Here is a 20558-nt window from a genome sequence, read left to right as displayed (position 1 = left end):
AAGTAAGGATTCAGTTAAAGATGATCAAAATAGACTTCAGATGCCAGAACGCCCATTCCAACACAGGCTTAGAAACTCACTGTGCATTCGTGCCATCTGGTTTCCTAAACCGTTTCCAGCAGGCCTTGATTTGCATTCATGTGAACTCAATCTCTCTCTTGCTTCCACACTGTCTCTTGGTTAGTTTACAATGCAAGGTCTGAAAGCTGAGCTATAAATGTGATCACCTAGGATGCTCCTGTATACTTATGTGTCATTCCTTCCCTTTGAAACGGACCACCTTGCATTGAGAGATTCCAGGTGCATTAATTAATTAATAATTGATTAATCAATTTGTTCTAAGTTACAATAGAAATCAATGCTTAGAGAACATAATTTCCTTTTACATTTCTTTAATGTTCCCTTTAGCCATTTTTTAGATAGTACTAAGGGAGGTGGGAGGAGGTTTCATTCTCGCGTTGGCAGCTTGGTTACACACTGAGGTGGCAGTCCCTGAAGCTGGAGTGGTTGTAAATGCCACCCACATCCTTTGGAACATGTTGATTCCACCTGGTGAATATCAGGTTGCCGCAGAGCAGGACCACCTCAAGGCTGTGGCTGCCTTCCACTCCTGTCATTCAGGGACCTTGAAACCCAGCCACAGAGGGTACACCTGGCGGGTGGGAGTAAGCTTGTGTTTATCACACAAGCTGTCCTCTGATCCCCAGCAGAAGTCATCTCCAGAATTTACTTTGTATAGCACCTTTGGTGCGATCACTCTTGGAGTCTATTTTAGCAAATCCAGTCACTGATTTACTTTGAACAGTGATATTTTTTTCTTTGTTGCTAGAAGAATCAGATTTTTAAAAAAATTCCAAACAAATAAAAATCTGTCAGTATTCACTGAAAGCTAGTGATAAAAGTAGGGAGCACTCCTTTATTGTACATATGCTAGAGACAGAACAACCCCTGCTTTTGGTCACCCATGCTATGTGACATGATTTTTACAGCATCTCATTAGGATGTTCTGGGTGAGAAATGTGGACACAATCCTATCAGTGGAACATCTGAATCAGTGTACCAATGGGCCCTATGGGGACTAAAGATTCCTCTCTTCTTTGAAAGACTGTGAATTGCTTGTTGCAAAATCCTTATTGGAAGAATTTTGGTGGCATCCTGCCTAAGATATCAATTAGTTAGCAAGGGGACCAACACAAAATTTTAAAAACATGATACAAAATAGTATATTAAATAATGTTTTAATTTGTGTGAAATAAAAGTGTAGAACACACTAAAATGTTAACAATGGTAATCTCTTGGATGCCACCAAAATTCTTCCTTAATTTTACACATGAGCATGTGTAACACATGAGCATGTCTAACCTTAATATTCAGAAAGTTAAAATTTTTATTATATATTGTTTTATTAAAATGTTTCCTCTTTCCACTCCTTCTCTCAAGCCAAAAGTCTTGCAAAAACCCTATGAAGTTGAAATTCTTTTTCTTCCCACCATGTCTCCCTGCAAATTGTGGAAAGTTTAGAGATTCTTAACTGAAAAGAAGATGAAAATGGGAAAGAAGTCATTTCTGCTGACTTCTTTTTTTTTAAACTAAACAGTCTTTAATTCCAACAAATACAGATCTTTGCAGCTTAGACATTCAGTTGGTGCAAACTTCAAAAAAAGGAAATCCTGAACAAGAGCAGATGGAAAGAGCCCATGCAATTAGTAATCAAGATTAGGACTGACATATATATATATTTTTTTTAATATCAAAAGGAAATTTAATAAATGTTTCCAAATTACATACTGATCAACTTTATCTGATCAAAGTTCAGTAAATGTAAAATCAATAATAAAAGATGATTTCTGCTAACTTCATCTTTGCTCTTCCCCCCTCTACTGTTGAATCCAACTGTTCACTGAGTAACCTCAGAAAACCAGAGTAAGCTTGGATGCAGCCAGTCCTGGAGGGCAGGACTGGGTGGGATCAGTTCTGATTCCCAGGGAAGAGTGTATGGAGGAGAGGGGGACTAGAAAAAGGCTGAGAAATGTTAAGCCAGTGCTAGAACTTCATGAACACATGAAAATATTTCTTAAAGAAAGTTAGTTCTACTTTAAGGACCTGATGATTTTTACATCTTACCAGTACAGATTCTGTTTAAAGGCTTATTTATTTATTTATTTATTTATTTAATAATTTTTTGAGAGAGGGGAAAGGAGGGAGAAAGAAAGGGAGAGAACCATCGATGTGAGAGAGAAACATCGATCGGTTGCCTCTTGCACACCCCCAACCAGGATGAAACTGGCAACCCAGGTGTGTGCCCTGACCAGAAATCATCAAACTGGCGACCCTTTGCCATTCAGGATGACGCCCAACCAACTGAGCCACACCAGTCAGGGCACAAGTATAGATTTTCATTTTCTCATATTTAAGAAACTTTCTTTCTATTAGAAAAGTAGATATGCTTATTTTTAAAAAACTTAAAAAATTCATAATAGATAAAAATATTATCCATAACTACAAATAAGCCACTATTAACATTTTGGCATATATCTGATCAATATTATTTTCTATGAATGGATGTTGCTTTGCACTGTTGTGACCTAACCGGAAATACAACTTTGTATTCTTGTTTGTATTTAATATATAGCATGATACTTCATATTACAATTTATTTATAATAAATTATACTTTTTAAGATTTTATTTATTTATTTTTAAAGAGGAAAAGAGAGGGAGAGAAATATCAATGTGTGGTTGTCTCTTGTGAACCCCCTACTGGAGACCTAGCCTGCAACCCAGGTGTGTGTTCTGACTGGGATCAAACTGGCGACACTTTGGTTTGTAGTCCGGGACTCATCCACTGAGCCACAACAGCTAGGGCAATTATTTTTTTTTTTAAAGTTGGTTGCATCTTACACATTCACTTTTTTTAAAAGATTTTATTTATTTATTTTTACAGAGGAAAGAGAGGGAGATAGAGAGAGAGAAACATCAATGTGCAGTTGCTGGGGGTTATGGCCTGCAACCCAGGCATGTAACCTGGGGCAATTATTTTCTTATTATTGGAAAATTAGGTTGTCTGAATTTTTGTTATTATAAATAACACAACAATGAATAATTTGTACATCTGCCCTTTTCTATATTTAGCATAGATTTCTAAAGTAAAACAAAATTCCTGTGTGAAAGCATATCACCATATATTGATATATTGCCAGATTATTTTCCAATAGGGTTGTACTGTTTCATATGCAACAACCATGCATATGGGATGTTTTCAACTTGCTATTTGATGGACAAAAAATAAATGGAATCTCTTTGTTGAAACAATTATAGTGTATCTTGATTAGACTGGAATAAAAGCCCAATTGACACTATTTCAGAGTTTCTCTGAATGGAAGTTCCCTTAATTTGTCATCCAATCTGACAATGGTTCTACACAATGCAGTAACATAGATGTGACAAACAAACTAGACAAAGCAAGGCCAAAAGGCCAAAGGTGCCCTTCCCTGAGGGTCCTCCCCCATGCGCCAAAAGTGACAGCATGGACACAGAGGGGCAAGAGGGCTGCAGTCTGGCTACGCTTCCTCCCACTGTCGGAATCTAAAAGGGGCTTGGTGAGGCTTCCTGGCTGAATCAGACCCTGGCCTTGCCTTGTCCTGGGCTGGACAAATCACAGAGGAGAGCAAAGAACAATGTGGTAAATACTTATTCGATTAGATAATGAGTTAAAGCACGAACATGATATTTTTATGAAATATCAATGCCTAATGTCTGCAAGTGGCAATGCTAACTTTTGGTGGTTCCTTTGTTAAGGTTTGGGAGTTTACCCCTGAAGGGAAAATAAAGCAGAGTTTATCTTTTCCCCACAGGCTGTGCTGGCCGGTATTATTGTGAGCAACATCCTACCCTACCTTGAAACCATTTACTACCTCCCCAACCTGTGGAGGCAGAGCCAATATGACTGTGTGAGTGTAGATGCACTGGCTGACTTAGGGGCGGGTGGAGGGGAAGGTTGGACAGAGGGAAAGGGGACAAACAAAAGACATCAACATGAAGGACACTAGCAACTCTGAGGCCTAGGACTCTACGTTTGCTTTAAATAGGGAGTTGAGTTGTTGGTGCATGGAAATACTGAGACCTCACTCCAACTATGCAAAATTAAATAAAAAGGAATTAATTAAGTGGCTATAGTTACAAAGACATTTAGTACAAAGGGTTTGTCATGCACTGCATATTTGAATGACTTTTAACCCAGAGACACAAAACCTACTAAGAGAAGGAGATGTCTTGCTAGAGTAACTGATGGAGCTTCCCCCTTCTTGCTGGAGCACAGAACTGGGGGACAGAAAGGAGAAACAGCAAGAAATAAAAGATGGGGGAGGGTAGAAGGAGAGAGATACAAGGGGATAATTTCTGGATTCAGGTCCCTGAGGAGCTAAGAGTATATGGTCCGGGGCACAGGCAGGGCTTCTGGCTCTAGGGGAGAGAGAGCACTTCTGACAGGACTGGAGGAGGTGGAGGAACATTGAGTACAGACGCTAAGTAACAAGTGGCAGGTGGAGGGGGAAGTGAGCATTTGAGGGAGCTTCAGCCTATCTTCTCTGTGAAGGGGAAAGTCAAGTAACCTGCTGGGAGTGATGGAGAAGGGCTTGCAAAGGATGCTGAAACTCCCAATAACTATTATAGATCTTAAAAAAGCAACTGCCATTTGGTGAGTGCTCTGGGTTGCTTTACAAATGGCATTTCTAATCTCAAGAAAGCCTATAAAGTAGATATTCTTACCCCTATTTTGCATGTGAGGAAACTAAAGTTTCAAGAGAGAATTGAAGAGAGAAATGACCCAAGGAAGCATAAAAGAATTGCTTGGCAATTCTCTTGAGTCCCTTGCAACCCAGCCATTTATAATGGCGTCAGCTCATGGAGCTGTTGGAATTTGTTCTCTAAATCCCAGGTGTCAGGAGGGAGAGGGAGAAGGTGACCCGGGAGGTAGGACTGGTGATTTTTTTCATTCTGCTTGTTATCACGTTTTTCTTTTTCCCTTCTCCTTTTCTATAAGGTTATTTGGATGGTGACATTCACATCTGCAATTTTCCTGGGACTGGACATCGGACTACTTGTTTCCGTAGCTTTTGCCTTCTTCTTGATCACTGTTCAGTCACACAGGTACTTAGGCTCAGGCAACAGGACATTAGCTATGGCCGGTGAGGCAACTATAACCTAAAGGCAAATGCATTTCCTTTCAGAACTAAAATTCTCCTCTTGGGTCAGATCCCTAACACCAACATTTATAGAAGCATCAATGACTATCGGGAGGTAAGACTCCAAACCAGCCCCACTCCTTTGCCCAAAGGGTGGGGTAGACTGGGTCTGCTGCTTAGTTTTTCTACAAAATCTCTTTGCCATTGTTCGCTGCACTCTAGACATGCTTGACAAAGGCGGGGAGAGGGGCACACAATGGTTGAGGTGGGGAACTTGACGAGGTAGGTAAATTCTAGAGTCCTGCAGCCAGTTGAGGATAATTTTAAAATGTACTTTAGGGGGTGGAAGGTCCAAGTGAAAGAGAGGAGTGAGGAAATGGAGGGGAAAAAAGAAAGCAGGAAAAGCAGGGGGTGAACATGGGAGGAAGAAACTTGCCGGCTCTTGTCTCTTAAAAAGAATACAGAGTCTCCAGGAGGTTCTAAAGATTTTTCCTTACTCCATAAGAGACCTGAGCAATTTCTCCGAACTTTACATTTGTCTTGCAGATCACGGCCATTCCCGGGGTGAAAATCTTCCAGTGCTGCAACTCCATCACGTTTGTAAATGTGCACCACCTGAAGCGCAAGCTGTTGGAAGAGGTGAGGGCTCCCTTCTGGTTCTTCTCCACCTGCTCCCCTTGCCTTCCCTTGGGCCTGCTCCTGGCCACCTGCCGCCACTTGCCATCTAGGTGAGAGCCCTCTTCTGTCCGTCAGATGGAGATGGTAAGGGTGCCGCTTAAAGAAGAAGAAGTGTTCAGCCTGTTTCATGAAAATGAAGATGGCTCACAGGAAGGCAAGATTTGTCGGTGTTTCTGCAACTGTGATGAACTGGAGCCACCACCCAGGGTTAGGAACCTCTTCTTTTCTGCATTTTTCCCCATGTTTCTAAAGATGTGTATAGGCAGTTAATTGTTGTTTTAAGAAAAGAAAATCAAAGCCCCTCAGGGATTTTGACTCTTAGATGGACCATGGGTAATTGGAAATTAAAGATTTCTACTCAGAAATGAAGATGCGAGTTCCCTTCTGAGGGTCAGATCTTGACTGTAAGTAGGTAGGAGGACATGGTGGTGACTCTTGACTCCCTACTCAATGGTTAGAGACTTACTAAGTACAGAGTAATTCCCTAGTTGTGCCTATTTTCCAGACCTTTAGCTGCCTGCCTTTAGAGTTCTGAAAATATTGGGCCTTAAAAATTGTCTTATAATCCCAACTCAGGAAGGGTCAAGGGGGCTGGGGTCCACAAGGATCTATCAGGGTCTCCTGCTGCCTGCCTGTGACCAAAGAAGTGATGACAGGCTATGAATGGCCATAAGCACAGATGGGAATTTTACAGCACCTGAAGGTTATCTCAGCTGATGAACAGTGTTCATTATTTCCAACTCAGACTTGGTCTAAATATTCCCTTTCCCCAGGGCAGGGCTGCTCATTTCTAGCTGTGGAGCTTTTTTAAAAATATAATTTATTGATTATGCTATTACAGTTGTCCCATTTTTCCCCTTTACTCCCCTTCACCCTGCACACCCCCTCCCACCCACATTCCCCCCTTTAGACATGTCCATGGGTCATAATTTCTTTAGCTTCTACATTTCCCATACTATTCATACCCTCCCCGTCTATTTTCTCCCTACAATCTATGCTACTTATTCTCTGTATCTTTTCTCCTTCTCTCCCCCTCCCCCTCCCCTGTTGCTAACCCTCCATCTGATCTCCATTTCTGTGGTTCTGTTCCTGTTCTAGTTGTTTGCTTAGTTTCTTTTGGTTTTGCTTTAGGTGTGGTTGTTAATGATTGTGACTTTGCTGTCATTTTACTGGACATGTTTTTTATCTTCTTTTTCTTAGATAAGTCCCTTTAACATTTCATAAAATAAAGGCTTGATGATGATAAACTCCTTATCTGAGAAGCACTTTATCTGCCCTTCCATTCTAAATGAAAGCTTTGCTGGATAGAGCAATCTTGGATGTAGGTCCTTGACTTTCATGACTTGGAATACTTCTTTCCAGCCCCTTTGTGCCTGCAAGGTCTCTTTTGAGAAATCAGCTGACAGTCTGATGGGAACTCCTTTGCAGGTTACTATCCCCTTATCTCTTGCTGCTTCTAGGATTCTCTCCTTCATTTTTACCTTGGCTGATGTAATTATGATGTGTCTTGGTGTATTCCTCCTTGGGTCCAACTTCTTTAGGATTCTCTGAGCTTCCTGGCCTTCCTGGAAGTCTATTTTCTTTGCCAGATTGGGGAAGTTCTTCTTTATTATTTGTTCAAATACCTTTTCCACTTGTTGCTCTTCCTCTTCTCCTTCTGGTACTCCTATAATTCAGATATTGGAACATTTAAAGATGTCCTGGAAGTTCCTAAACTTCTCCTCATTTTTTTGAATTCTTATTTCTCCATTCTTTTCTGTTTGGTTGTTTCTTTCTTCCTTCTGGTCCCCTCTATTGTTTTGAGTCTCAGTTTCCTTCCCATTACTATTGGTTCCCTGTGCATTTCCCTTCATTTCTCTTATCGTAACCTTCATTTTTTTCATCTAGTTTGTGACCAAATTCAGCCAATTCTGTGAGCATCCTGATCACCAGTGCTTTGAACTGTGTATCTGATAGGTTGGCTATCTCTCAGTCGCTTAAAAGTATTGGCTCTGGAGCTTTGATTTGTATTTCGGTTTGAGCCTTCTTTTTGGGGTGGGGGGCGGTGGTCTGGTCATGCCTGTTATGTATGAGGGGTGGAGCCTTAGGTGTTCTCCAGGGCGGGGCAACCCAGTCGCTGGGATGTGACATTGTATGTGGGGGATGGGTCCGAGAAGGAACAATGGCACTTGCTCCTCTCTCCATCGGATTTTAGTCCCTTCTGCCCCTTCCCTTCCCTTCCCTTCCCTTCCCTTTCCTTCCCAGGAACTGGGCCTTTTTGGTGCTGATTCCCAGGTGGGTGGGCTTGTGTACATTCTAGGACCCCATGGGTATCTCCAACACACTCTCCTGTGAGGCTGGGAGTCTCTCCTGGCACCTCAACCCCCACAGGTGTTCTATTTCCTGGCACTGGGACCCTGGGTTGCTTGGTCTGTCTCACTGCCCAATTTTGCCTGCTTTATCTGTGAATGAACGTGGCCCAGACAGCCAGGAGCCTTGCTTGCAGTGCCTCACTTCACAGTCACCACCTCACTGGGTCTGCTAGCTGCCTGTGTGCTCAGTATGCCTTATGTGCCCAGGGTGCCTTATGTGCCCAGTCCCACTTCTCTTTGTGCTAACCCCTCACCCCCTGGCTGCCGGACTCTGCCCCTGCTACTGGTCTGGATGAATGTGTATATTTTAACTCCTTGGTTGTCTGACTTCCATACAGTTCAATTTTCTGTCAGATCTGGTTGTTATCTTGTTTCTAAATTGTTGCTGTCCTTATTTTGGTTGTGCGAGGAGGCACAGTGTGTCTACCTATGCCTCCATCTTGGCCGGAAGTCTCTAGCTGTGGAGCTTCTAACCCAGTCTACACGCATACTTGGGAAGAGCAGCTCTATCTCCAGACAGGCCCCCCCCACACACACACACAGGTTTACACCCACACACAAACACCTCCTGTCCCAGGCAAAGGGGCCTCCTCACGCAGGCCCCTGCAAACACGGAGCAGCCACGCTGGTTGCCATATGCCCTAACAAAGTGTAGGTTCTACTGAACTCCCTGAAAATACCAACTTTCTTGCCAAGAGGACAGAATCAATCCTATATCTAATTTTTATGGTTTATCCACTCTGCACTGAGTATTATAGAGGGCATTTGCAAGACATCAGCAAATACACCTGAGAGTAGAATAAAATCATCTGATATTTATCGAGCTCCTGCTATATGTCCAGAACTAAGAGACTATGAAAGAGGAAAAAGGATGTTTCCCAAATTGTACCACTCTAGCAAATGAATTCCTTCCATTCTTCCATGTGCCTTATAGCGCTTGTCTACATATATTGTTAGTTATCCTTTGAATGGACACATGTCATTCCCCGGGTAGAACTGGGTCCCTGGACTGCAGAGCTGGTGCTCACATCTTGCAGGCTATTGTATTCCTCGTGCTTGATAGTGAACTTCAGCCATGGCAGGCATCCAGACCTGTTGGAAGGATGAAAAGAGTGAAAGGTAAAGACATCCCTGCTCAGGTAGTTTTTTTTACTTCTTAAGAAAGTCAGAAGACCATGTCACTGATAAAAGAAGGTGGTGTTGAGAAAAGGAACTGATGGGAGAAATACTTCAAAGCATTAGAAGGCAATGGAGGCTAATTAGAACCCAGGGATGAGGGAAATGAATCAAAGGTGACTTCAAGTCCAGCTTACTAGGACCATAGTGATGTCATTGATGCACGTAGGGAAGTTGAGAGGGGAAGCTCCTGAGTGGTGAGGATAAAGCAAGATGAATGTGTTTTCTTAGTCATGAGCTTGAAGTGAGAGTGAGGCACCCAAGTAAAAGATGCATATACTGTGGAGAAGTTTCCTTTGGGAGAGGACAGGGAGTTAGTAGACAGAAATGGCACAGTTGCGAGCACTTCCAGCCCTTGTCTGAGTCTTATGGCAGCCCTCCCCTAACTCCTGTCCAGGTTGTTTACACAGAAAGGTTTGAAAGTAAACGGGACTATGACAGATCCTCCATTAACCTGATCCACTGCACACGTCTGGACAGCAGAAACACGAGCCAAACTTCATCCGATGAACAAGTACCGTATGTACCATCGTCCACGTTTCAGAGAAATCAAGAGCAAAATTATGATGATGTGGAGAGAATGTGGCTTTCTAAAAACCTCTCTAGAGACAGAGCATTACCATTTCCTGCTGCTGCTGAAAGCCAGGTCAGGGGCAGATCAGTCATCCCTTATTCAGAATCATCTCTTCTACCCATTACCCACACCATCATCCTGGATTTCTCCATGGTGCATTTTGTGGATTCATGGGCTTCCGTCATATTAAGACAGGTAAGCAGTGAGGTGGCTTTAACAAAAGCTATGATCCCCATCTACCAGCACTGCCCCAACCCTGACTAAATTGCATCAGTCACTGATCAGCTACTACGTGATTCCTAGGCCACTAGAAACTTGGATACTGAGATAGTTTAAGGTTAACCAGAATAAATAGAAAATGAACCAACTCTTATTTACTGAACTGGGCTTGGCTCCCTAAGTATGGCATAGTATTGCTCAAGGAATGAAAACTGGGAAACTGTTAACACCTTTGGAACAGCAATCTGTGCCTCACCCAGCAACTCCCCATGTATCCTGGGAGTTAGCTGCAAGTCTTTTCAAGGATGCTTGCTATCCTTGATTGCTACAGAAAAAAAGCTCACCAAGAATTCTCCATTATTCAGCCGCTCCAAGCTCCACATTGTAAAAGACACTCAGATTTGCAGTTGTCTTGAGATGACACCGCAAGCCTGGAGCTGTGGTACCCGTAGGGTCCCCCCTTCACTGCTGCATCTTTGGGTGAAAAGGGCAGGGAAGATCTACCTTTCCTTCAAAAGCTGTGTCCCTGTGTTCTGGTTTCTCTCCACTCCCTGGTTTCTCCAACAGTTTTCATGTCTCTCTTTCTTATACAGGCCAGTCAGTGGAGATACACAACTAACCATATTGGTTTTATTGTTTGATATCCAATAAGCACAGTATCTTTTTTTTCAGCCAGCTTACCCCAGTTTAAAGCCTGCTGACTCACTCTTGCCTCTGTTGGTGATGGCTCAGGTTTAAACATTCTGAGTACCCACTTCCCAGCTCTGACTACACGCACCTGTTCTTGACATACTCTTCTCTGGCTGATTTTCCATCTCTTATCCTGGTATCCTATATTATCAAACCTTCTTATTCCTAAAGGAATACTATTTTCAAAGCAGCAAGAACTCTGGTGGGTGGTCTGCAGATGTATGCTCTGCCCTAGCTTCTGCTTACTGTCCATCTGACCAGAGGTAACTTATGAAATTGCATGGGGCCTTGATTTCCTCACCTATAAATTCAGAGGTGTGGAAGAGATTAGTGTTCAGGGGCTCAGCCATGAGATGCTTTTTCCCATCCTGTTTTCAGAATCAAGGATACATGATAATGCCTTGTCTTCTGGGTTTTTCCATCTTAAGTCATCCTAGTAAGCTGTGTTCTCTTCTCCCAGGCTCGTGCTCTAGTTGTTATTTCAGAGTTCATCCATCCTACCTTATTAAATGCCTACATGCTGAGTTGGGCACATTTATATACATGATCCCATTTAAATCTTACACAGCCTGAGAGACAAGCCATATTTCTTCCTAAGAGTCCTGGGCTCACAATTAGTAAATGGCATGTGCATCATCAGAACTTAAAGCAGTTGTGCCATCCCCTCCTCCTCCCTTTCCTCTCTTGCCTTCTGGTCCTTGGCAGGACCCATCCACAGCTGCCCGTGCTGATGACTTCCTGCTCCAGCTCCAACATGGAGGCACTACCAGATACCGACCTTCACAGCCTTCAGATGCATGGTGCACGTTTATACTTAAATACAGATTTTTTCATTCTTTTTGTAATTGTTCTTTGCCACCATATTAGAGGAAATAATTTCAAATATTGTAATTGAAAATTTGAACTTAATAAGAAAAATCCCAGCACTCGTTCTTACTAGAGACAACCACTCAATTTAAACTTGTTCCTAATTCATGGGATTTCAGTCTCCCATTGCGTGTCATTTAGAGTATGTCCATTGTGGCTCTTTACCAAACAACTTTATGATTTACCATGCGATCAAGGATGACTTTATTTCCTCTTGCAAGTGAAAAAAGTAGTCTGTTTTAGTTGTTTTGTGTTTTGGTGGGGGTTTTTTTTTTTCACATTTTTAACTTAGTGCTCAGGGTTGGTCTATTCAGCCTCAGAGTATTAAGTTTAACATTGACTTGCTTTGAATTGAACTTTATTTATTGTCCCAGAGCACACATATTGGCTAAAGTAAACTTGAGCTCAATATCAGATGCTTATTAATCTGATACTTCTAAATATCTGATGTTTTACTGAAGTCAAGTACAACTTTGCAGAGCTTCTCTGAATATGATCCTCAGGGTTCCTGAGCTCCACTTCCTACCGTGTCTCATCTGACCATCTCTGGGAGGAGGGGATTACATGCAAACACTAAGGACTAATATCAAGAGATAGTTGTTCTTGAGGACCGTACAGTGTGTTCCCATCATACCTGTGCCTGTCTCTATCCTCGCACTGTCCTCACATGACATTCTCTCTTTACGTGAACTGTTTCCCCCTTTAGACCGTGGGCAACCCTCTGTCTCACTCCCCACCCCGTGTGAGATGGCCTGATTCTCTTTTGTAGCCCCAGCACCATAGACACTGCCCAGCATATAGAAGCCCACCCATCAAAGATTTACAGAGTTTGAACTGTATGTAAAGGTACATATACCCCGGACAAGTGAATGACCAAAGGGGTTTTACAGCTCAGCTAATTAGAAGGCTCTTTCCCAGTGAATGCGAGAATCCCTAATGCTGACTTGCTCCCTCCCTGCAGATGTGCAACGCCTTCCAGAACGCCAACATTCTGGTGCTCATTGCAGGGAGTCACTGTGAGTAGCCTCCACCCAACTCGAGGGCTGTATTTTGCACCTGGGTGCTCTCCTCCCCAGGTGTCTGACCCTGTGTGTGTTCCGGATTTGGTTTGTAGCCTCTGTGGTCAAGGCCTTTGAGAGAAACGACTTCTTTGATGCTGGCATCACCAAGGCCCAACTCTTCCTCACCCTCCATGATGCTGTGCTATTTGCCTTGTCACGGAAGCTTCCAGAGTCCTCCGAGTTAAGCGTGGATGAATCTGAGACAGTGATACAAGAAACCTACTCAGAGACAGAAAAGGTTGGATGATGTGAAGCATCAGGGTGAGGTGGGGGGTGGCATGGGGGATAAGATCAGGAGAGACACCTGATCAGATAGAGATGAGCGCTGTCCAGGAAAGGCTTTTGAGTTGGGCTGTGCCAGACTTTGAGACGATGAAATGTTCCTTATCAGGTGGCAAACAGCAGTGGACCTCTGTCCCAGGTTCCCCCATTGCCAAGGCATCTGGGTGCCATTCAGGGCCCTGTCCCAACTGAAGACAGGGTTATCCCACCCCACAGAAACACAGGGGCCCTTTTGCAGAGAGCTTAGTTAGTGCCAGTGCCATATCAGTGACTAAATATTTCAAACATCTTCTCTAGCTGTGCCTTTGCAATCTACCCCACCCCACACATGGGACAAATAATAAAACTAATGAACTCACAGAGGAAAAAATCTGCCAGTCTAACAGTTGGGCTGCTATTTCCATTCTGAGTAATATGATTTACTCAGCCTGACCAAATGCAAAGGAGAACGATATACAAGCCAGAGTTTTTAATCATTTGTTAATAACAAATAAAGACCCAGGCCCACCTCAGTGTTTTCAAATCAGTATCTTTGAGGGTTAACAGTGACCTCCCCCCGCAAAAAAAAGAAAAAGAAAACACAGATGGGCACCAACATATCACCTAATGATTAGAGATTATTTTTAATTAAACCCCAGATTTGTTGACTTACTACATTTTGATAACATTTGAATTTGTGACAAAAAAAGAATTACCAGAGCCGTGTTTATAGAAATTTTAATAAGTAAAAGGTAGCCCTTTTATTTCTCTAAGTAATGTATTACCAGGTATTTCCTTACCTTTGCTGAGAATCTGCACAGGTTGTGTGCCTCTGCTTATCCAGAATAACTGTCTCCCCAACAGCTAGATTTGAACATGTTTTTTCTACATGGGCAGCCTCTACATTTACTCAGTCTTTTTAAATGTTGTATTCATTGTAAGATTCTGTGGCTTTCTTTATATAGAGAAATCCTAGGTACTTTACACTTGATCTTTTTACAATTTTATTGCTTTTTAAAATAAATCTTCTTTTTCATTATATTTTCTAACTGGCAACTGATGACATATAGGAAAGCTATTGATTTTTTTTTTTAATTATTTGGCCATTTTGTGAATTCTCTTACCAGTCAAGGAAGGTTCCATTGTTAATTCTCTTGAGTTTTCAAGATAAAAAAGATTTTCTATAAATAATATAAATGTTATTTTCTAATTGTTAGAATTCTTATTTTAGTATCATATCATGGCATTAGCTAGTCCTCCCAGAACAATTTAAGTAATAATGGTGAGTCTTATCTCACTCCTGAATTTAATGAGAAAAGCTTCTTATGTCTCTCTACTAAGGATAGTGGTAATAGTTGACTTAAGATGGACACTATATTTACTATGTTTTTAAAAAGTTTTTTTTTAGTTTACTAACATTTTCATCAGAACTTAAGGCTTGGTATTGAATATATCATGTTTGCTAGCATTTAAACTGGGGAAGACTAGGAAAGGAAAATTTCCATTACAATGTATTAAAACTGAGATACCTATTAAACATTCAAGTGGAGATGTCAAGAATGGAAGTGGATATATGAACCAGCCAATCATGGAAAGGGTTATGACCAAAAGTCATCAGCACATATAGACAGCAATGAAAATTATGGGACTCAATAAAATTGCCTATGGGGGTAGTATAGATGGAGAAGGGATGGGTCCCAGGGTCAAGCCTCAGGGCGTGCCAACATTCAGAAGAAGTAGACAACAGAAAGAAGCAACCAGGAAGAAAGGAGGAAAAGCAAAAGAGTGTCATATGGTGGAAGAGAAAAAAATGTTTCAGAAAGGGTGAAAGGTGTTAATTCTGTGGAATGCTGCTGCAAGGCTGGTTCTGGAGCCTTTGGGGCATCTGCTCTGTTGCAAGCTCAGTGCCTGGTACCAGGGATATCAGAAACCAGGCCCTGCTCTACCTCAAGGAGCTTAGGGTCTAATAGGAGAGGTAGATTTGTAAATGAATAAGGCAATACATTTCTGGTGCTATGATAGAGCTGTGAGTGAGGTACAGGTGGAACACAAAGGAAGCTAAGCTCCTGGTTAGTGATCTTTGATGTGACTCTGGAACAATGAATAAGTGTAAGTGGCTGAGAGGGACACGGGCAAGGCAGGCACAGGGAGCAGCATGAACAAAGGTAAGCGGTAGTCAGGCATCTTTGGTTAACTTTATGGCTAGAGCAGAGTGTGGACATAAAGCTAAAGAAGATGGCCAGAGGCCAGGTCATAAAGGGCCATACACACCCCGCTGAGGATTACATCGGGGGGTTGGAGAGACAGGATCAAGAAGACAAGATGTTTCAGAATGCTGCCAAGACCATTGCTATTCACATGGTTGATCATGAAAGCCAGACTAGTTAGAAAATCCAGAGAAACCAGGAGTTATGGATTGAGCCTAAAGAATAGTGAGTAAATGAGGAACCAGTGGGTACAAAAAAGATGAAAAGCAGATTTAGGCCAGAAATATTTTCTACTTTGCCAGAAACTCATGATTTCTAGTACCTTAAGTCCTGTTGCATTCTGAAATTCCTTGACTATTCAAAAGTTCAATTTAATTGGAAATTTTAACCCATCGAATTGTATGTATTTCAGGATATGAATTCAAAATATAAAACAAGCAGCAGTATTCTAGAAGTCCCCCAAAATATAAGACCTGGCTTGACCAAGATCCAAGAGCCAATAACAGAGGAGGAGTCAGAGCTAGACATGGAACTGGAGCCCATGCTGGAGTCGGAACTACAGACCGGGCTGGACCTGGATCATGGGATGGAGCCTGAGTCAGAGCTAGAACCTGAATCTGAGCTGGAGCTCGAGCCTGACCCTGACCCTGAGCCTGAGCCTGAGCCTGAGCCCAAGCCCAGATCCAGGTCAAGGTCTCAGATGTACCCTCAGCAGCAGTACTGGCCTCCGAGCTCCCCGAGTCACACTCAGCCTAGGACATGGTCAGTGGACAAGAGGCGTCCACACATGAATTCATATTCATTTAAGGGCAATGATGCTGCAGACCTCTAGGAGATAAAGTGGGAATAAGGGTCAGATTCCCTTGACAAATCCTGCCACCCAAATGGAGTCATTTGGTCAGAAGCCCCAGACTAGTTATAAACTCACAGTACTTGCTTTGGAGTTCCTCCACCTGCTGTTCTTCCTTGCTCAGAAGTGTGATCTCACTCCCAGATCACAATGCTAAATACCAAGAATTATCTCTGAATTGCGTCTCCAGGCTCACTTCATTTCACCTTCAGCAGATACTCTAATGAAGGATTTCCTTCTTTGCACCTCTGGTGTTTTTTATCAGATCATCTCTAACTTATTCCTTCCAGCTGCTTCCCTTTCTCCAAAGAGATGAGGCTCAAATAAAATATATAAGTGTAGTTACATTTGGACCCTCCCTGCATTTTCTCCCTTCTCTCTATTCTTTACGCCTAAGGCACAGGTGGCAAACAAGGCCCTTGAGCTGAATCTGGACCTCCACCTTGTTTTATCCGGCTGGGCACCTTGTTTCTACCAGGCAGCAGCACCGAGTTCCTTGCTGCTAATTAAGGAGTAGTTACATTTATACAGTCCTAAAATTACATTTGGCCCTTTTAAGGCAATCTCGAGGCTGGTGTGGCCCCCAGCAAAAATGAGTTTGACACCTCTGGACTAAGGAAATGGGAGGGAGAAATACCAGAAGTGCATGAATAAGGTGGAGAGGAGATGAGCAAGAAAAAGAAATTTATATTTTATATGCAAGGTGTATTTACTGCACTGATAGTGGAAATAGGCAGGTTAAGCTAGGCCAACCTCTGAGGCATGTAGGACAAGGAATTGTTAGGCTGAAAGCATTTTTGCCATATCTCCAAGGTCAGTATCTTATTCTGCCACTGTTTCAGAAGGCCAAGCAGCTGTACCAATTGATGGGAAGATTAACTCTGTAGAACTCTCTCTGGTCTTCAGATGAACATTCACCACTGCTTCTTTTTTAGGTTTTTAAGGTACATGCAATCCAGAATCTGTGCTCTTGCTGGATCAAACTTAGTTAAAATCTGTGACAGGCATGAACCCCTTAAGAATTGGAAAAGTCAATCACTACAAGTTTGGTCCAAATCCCTTAAAAAAATTCCCCTTCCCCCATTTAAAAAATTCCAGTATGAAGTTAAAACCAGAGGAGAAATAAAGATCCCTGGGCAAAGGTATATGGAATCTTGAATTTTATTTCCCATTCAATAAACAAAATTCCTCTTGCTCAGGTACTCAATTTCTCTCATCTGTTAGATGAAAGAAATCCTTGTTAAAATTCAGGTGTCTCATCACAGAGATAACATATGCATTCACTCATTCTACAAACATTTACTAAGCACCTACTACATACACAGCACCCCAAACAGTAGGGTAAGTAAAACAGTATTATCCCTACTTTATTCATGCATAAACTTAGGCTCAGATAAGTTTTATAATTGGCCCAAAGTCATATACAATCATATGATAAAAGAGGCAAGGGCGCAAGTCACAAGTTTCACTTGTTCATGCTTACTCAACACATTTATTGAACTCCTACTATGTGGCATTTACTGTCCCAGGTGCTGAAGATGTAAGATGAACAGATGACAAAAATAATTATAAGTTGTGGTAAGTACCTTGCAGGTAAAACACAGGAGACTCCAAGGGCATACATCAGGAGGACCTCAAACTATCTTGGGTGTCAGGAAGTTCTTCCTGTAGTAATGGCATGTGAACTGGCCTCTGAAGGGTAAGTAGCAGTTAGCCTTAAAGCAGGTTCCAATGACTGCCAGGAGGGCAGAGCTTGGTCCACCAAATGGTGGACCAAGAGTGGTGACCATGGGTGAGTACAGAAGCTGGGCACCCAGCGACACAGCCAGATGGAGCCTAAGAGTAATCACCATGGCACCAAAGCCTTCACCAGAAACTGGGTCAAACCAGAACTGTCAGAGGGGGAGGCCAGGCACAGAACTGTGTCAAAACCAAGAAAACACATTTAAAATGGGAGATGGGAAAGTGCACGAAAAGCCCAGTTTTGGTGGGAAACCACCCTCTCACTTCCACTCCCTTCTATTCCCACATTTCTGTTGGAGGAAGGTCTTTAGACACAAAATCGATGGCTTCTGGCACCTGGGCTGCAAGTGGTAGAGTTTAGAATTTGGTTCTTCCTGCTACAACTACAACATACTTAAATCTTGGCTTTGATGCTTGACCTCAGGAAAACCAACCAGATGCTTGGATAACAGTCTATCTTTATAGAATATTCTGCTATAAATCCATAGCATCCAGCCTCATCCAAAGTAGTAAGATAAAGAAAATTGGCTAATTGATTGTTAATAGTAACTAGTAACGTGAGTAATACTTAAAAGGCTGAGACTTCTTCCAAATACAGATCACCCAAAATTCTACATCATTTCAAACTTTACAAAATGCTATGGTTCGGTTGGTTAGCTACTTTTTTCTTTTTAAATCATTTTTATTGTTACTTACAGTTGTCTCAATTTTTCCCCCTTTGCCCTCCACTTCCCATCCTACCCCCCATTCCCACAGTTAATTCCCACACTATTGTTTGTTTCCGTGGGCCATTCATACATGTTCTTTGTCTAGTCCCTTCCCCTTCTTTCCACCATTATCCCTGTCTCCCCTACTCTGGTCACTTTAAGTCTGATCCATGTTTCCTTGCCTGTGGTTCTATTTTGCTCATTAGTTTGTTTTGTCCATTAGATTCCTGTTATAGATGAGTTTATATGGTATTCGTCTTTCACCACCTGGCTTATTTCACTTAGCATAATGCTCTCTAGTTCCATTCATGCTGTCGCAAAAGGTAGGAGTTCTTTCTTTCTGCTGTGTAGTATTCCATTGTGTAAATGTATCACAGTTTTTTGATCCACTCATTTACTGATGGCACTTAGGCTGTTTCCAGCACTTGGCTATTGTAAATAGTGCCACTATGAACATAGAGGTGCATAAGTTCTTTTGAATTGGTGACTCAGGATTCTTAGGGTATATTCCTAGCAGTGGAATTGCTGGGTCAAAAGACAGTACCATTTTTAGTTTTTTAGGGAAATTCCATATTGTTCTCCACGGAGGCTACACCAGTCTGCATTCCCACCAACAGTGGTCCAATGTTTCCTTTTTTCCACAGCCTTGCCAGCACTTGTTGTTTGTTAATTTAAGGATGGCCATTCTGACAGGTATGAGGTGAAACCTCAGTGTGGTTTTAATTTGCATCTCTCTGATGGCTAGTGATGCTGAGCATCTTTTCAGGTGGCTGTGAGCTATCTGTATATCCTCCTTGGAGAAGTGTCTATTCATGTCCTGTGCCCAGAGAAGTGTCTGTTCAGATTCTTTGCCCATTTTTTAATTGGGTTCTTTGTCTTCCTGGAGTGGAGTCATGTGAGTTCTTTATATATTTTGGAGATCAAATCCTTGCCCGAGGTATAATTGGCAAATATATTTTCCCATGTGGTTGGTTTACTTTTCATTTTGATGATGGTTTCTTTAGTCATGTAGAAGCTTTTTAGTTTGATGTAGTCCCAGTTGTTTATTTTTTCTATTATTTCCCTTGCTCTAGGAGATTTATTGCTAAAAATATTGCTATGTGGGATATCTGAAATTGGTCTGCCTATGTTTTCCTCTAGGACTTTTATGGTATCACAACTTATATTTAAGTCTTTTATGCATTTTGAGTTTATTCTGGTGTATGGTGTAAGTTGGTGGTCTAGTTTCATTTTTTTGCATGTACCAGTCCAGTTTTCCCAACACCATTTATTGAAGACGCTATCTTTACTCCATTATGTGTTCATGCCCCCTTTGTCAAATATTAATTGATCATAGAGACTTAGGTTTCTTTCTGGATTTACTACACCACATATACAAAAGGAAGGGCATAAACCACATGATCATATCAATAGATGCTAGGAAAGTATTTGATAAAGTACAGCACCCATTTATGATAAAAAACATTCATCAAAGTGGACATGGAGCATACCTCAATATAATAAAAGCATGTACGAGAAACTTATAGCCAACATGATACCCAATGGTCCAAAACTAAAACTTTTCCCACTAAGATGAGGAACAAGACAAGGGTGTCCGCTCTTTTCACTCTTATTCAACACAGTACTGGAAGTTCTAGCCACAAGGATCACACAAGAAAAAGAAAAGTCATCCAAATCAGAAAGGAGGAAGTAAAACTGTCATTATTCACAAATGACATGATAGTGTACATAAAAAACCCTGTAGTCTCCACCAAAAAACTACTTGACCTATTAATGAGTTTGGCAAAATAGCAGGATACAAAGTCATTATTCAGCAATTGATGGCAATTTTGTATACCAACAATGAAATATCAGAAAGAGAAACTAGGGGGAAAAATCCCACTTACTGTAGCAACAAGAAAAATAAAGTACCTAGGAATAAACTGAACCAAGGAGGTAAAAGATCTGTATATGGAAAACTATAGAACATTGAAGAAAGAAATTAAGGAAGAT

At 41.8% G+C, this 20558-nt stretch overlaps 1 protein-coding gene across 1 annotated transcript in view; it reads left to right on the top strand.

Moving 5' to 3' along the window:
* SLC26A8 (solute carrier family 26 member 8) overlaps nucleotides 1-16098 on the top strand; it is a 78710-nt gene extending 62612 nt beyond the window's left edge. Inside the window, exons 12-20 of the mRNA XM_045842744.1 lie at nucleotides 3854-3949; nucleotides 5041-5147; nucleotides 5228-5297; nucleotides 5729-5821; nucleotides 5936-6067; nucleotides 9785-10156; nucleotides 12699-12753; nucleotides 12852-13036; nucleotides 15679-16098. Of these exons, the coding sequence (XP_045698700.1) occupies nucleotides 3854-3949; nucleotides 5041-5147; nucleotides 5228-5297; nucleotides 5729-5821; nucleotides 5936-6067; nucleotides 9785-10156; nucleotides 12699-12753; nucleotides 12852-13036; nucleotides 15679-16098 (1530 nt within the window). The remainder of the gene's footprint in view (nucleotides 1-3853; nucleotides 3950-5040; nucleotides 5148-5227; nucleotides 5298-5728; nucleotides 5822-5935; nucleotides 6068-9784; nucleotides 10157-12698; nucleotides 12754-12851; nucleotides 13037-15678) is intronic.
* The last annotated feature ends 4460 nt before the right edge of the window (nucleotides 16099-20558 follow it).

This window comes from Phyllostomus hastatus, unplaced genomic scaffold (genome assembly GCF_019186645.2).
Source record: "Phyllostomus hastatus isolate PE091 unplaced genomic scaffold, TTU_PhHast_1.1 phas_contig_40, whole genome shotgun sequence".
NCBI classification, from domain to species: Eukaryota; Metazoa; Chordata; class Mammalia; order Chiroptera; family Phyllostomidae; genus Phyllostomus; species Phyllostomus hastatus.
This window is presented reverse-complemented; position numbering and strand designations above follow the sequence as displayed.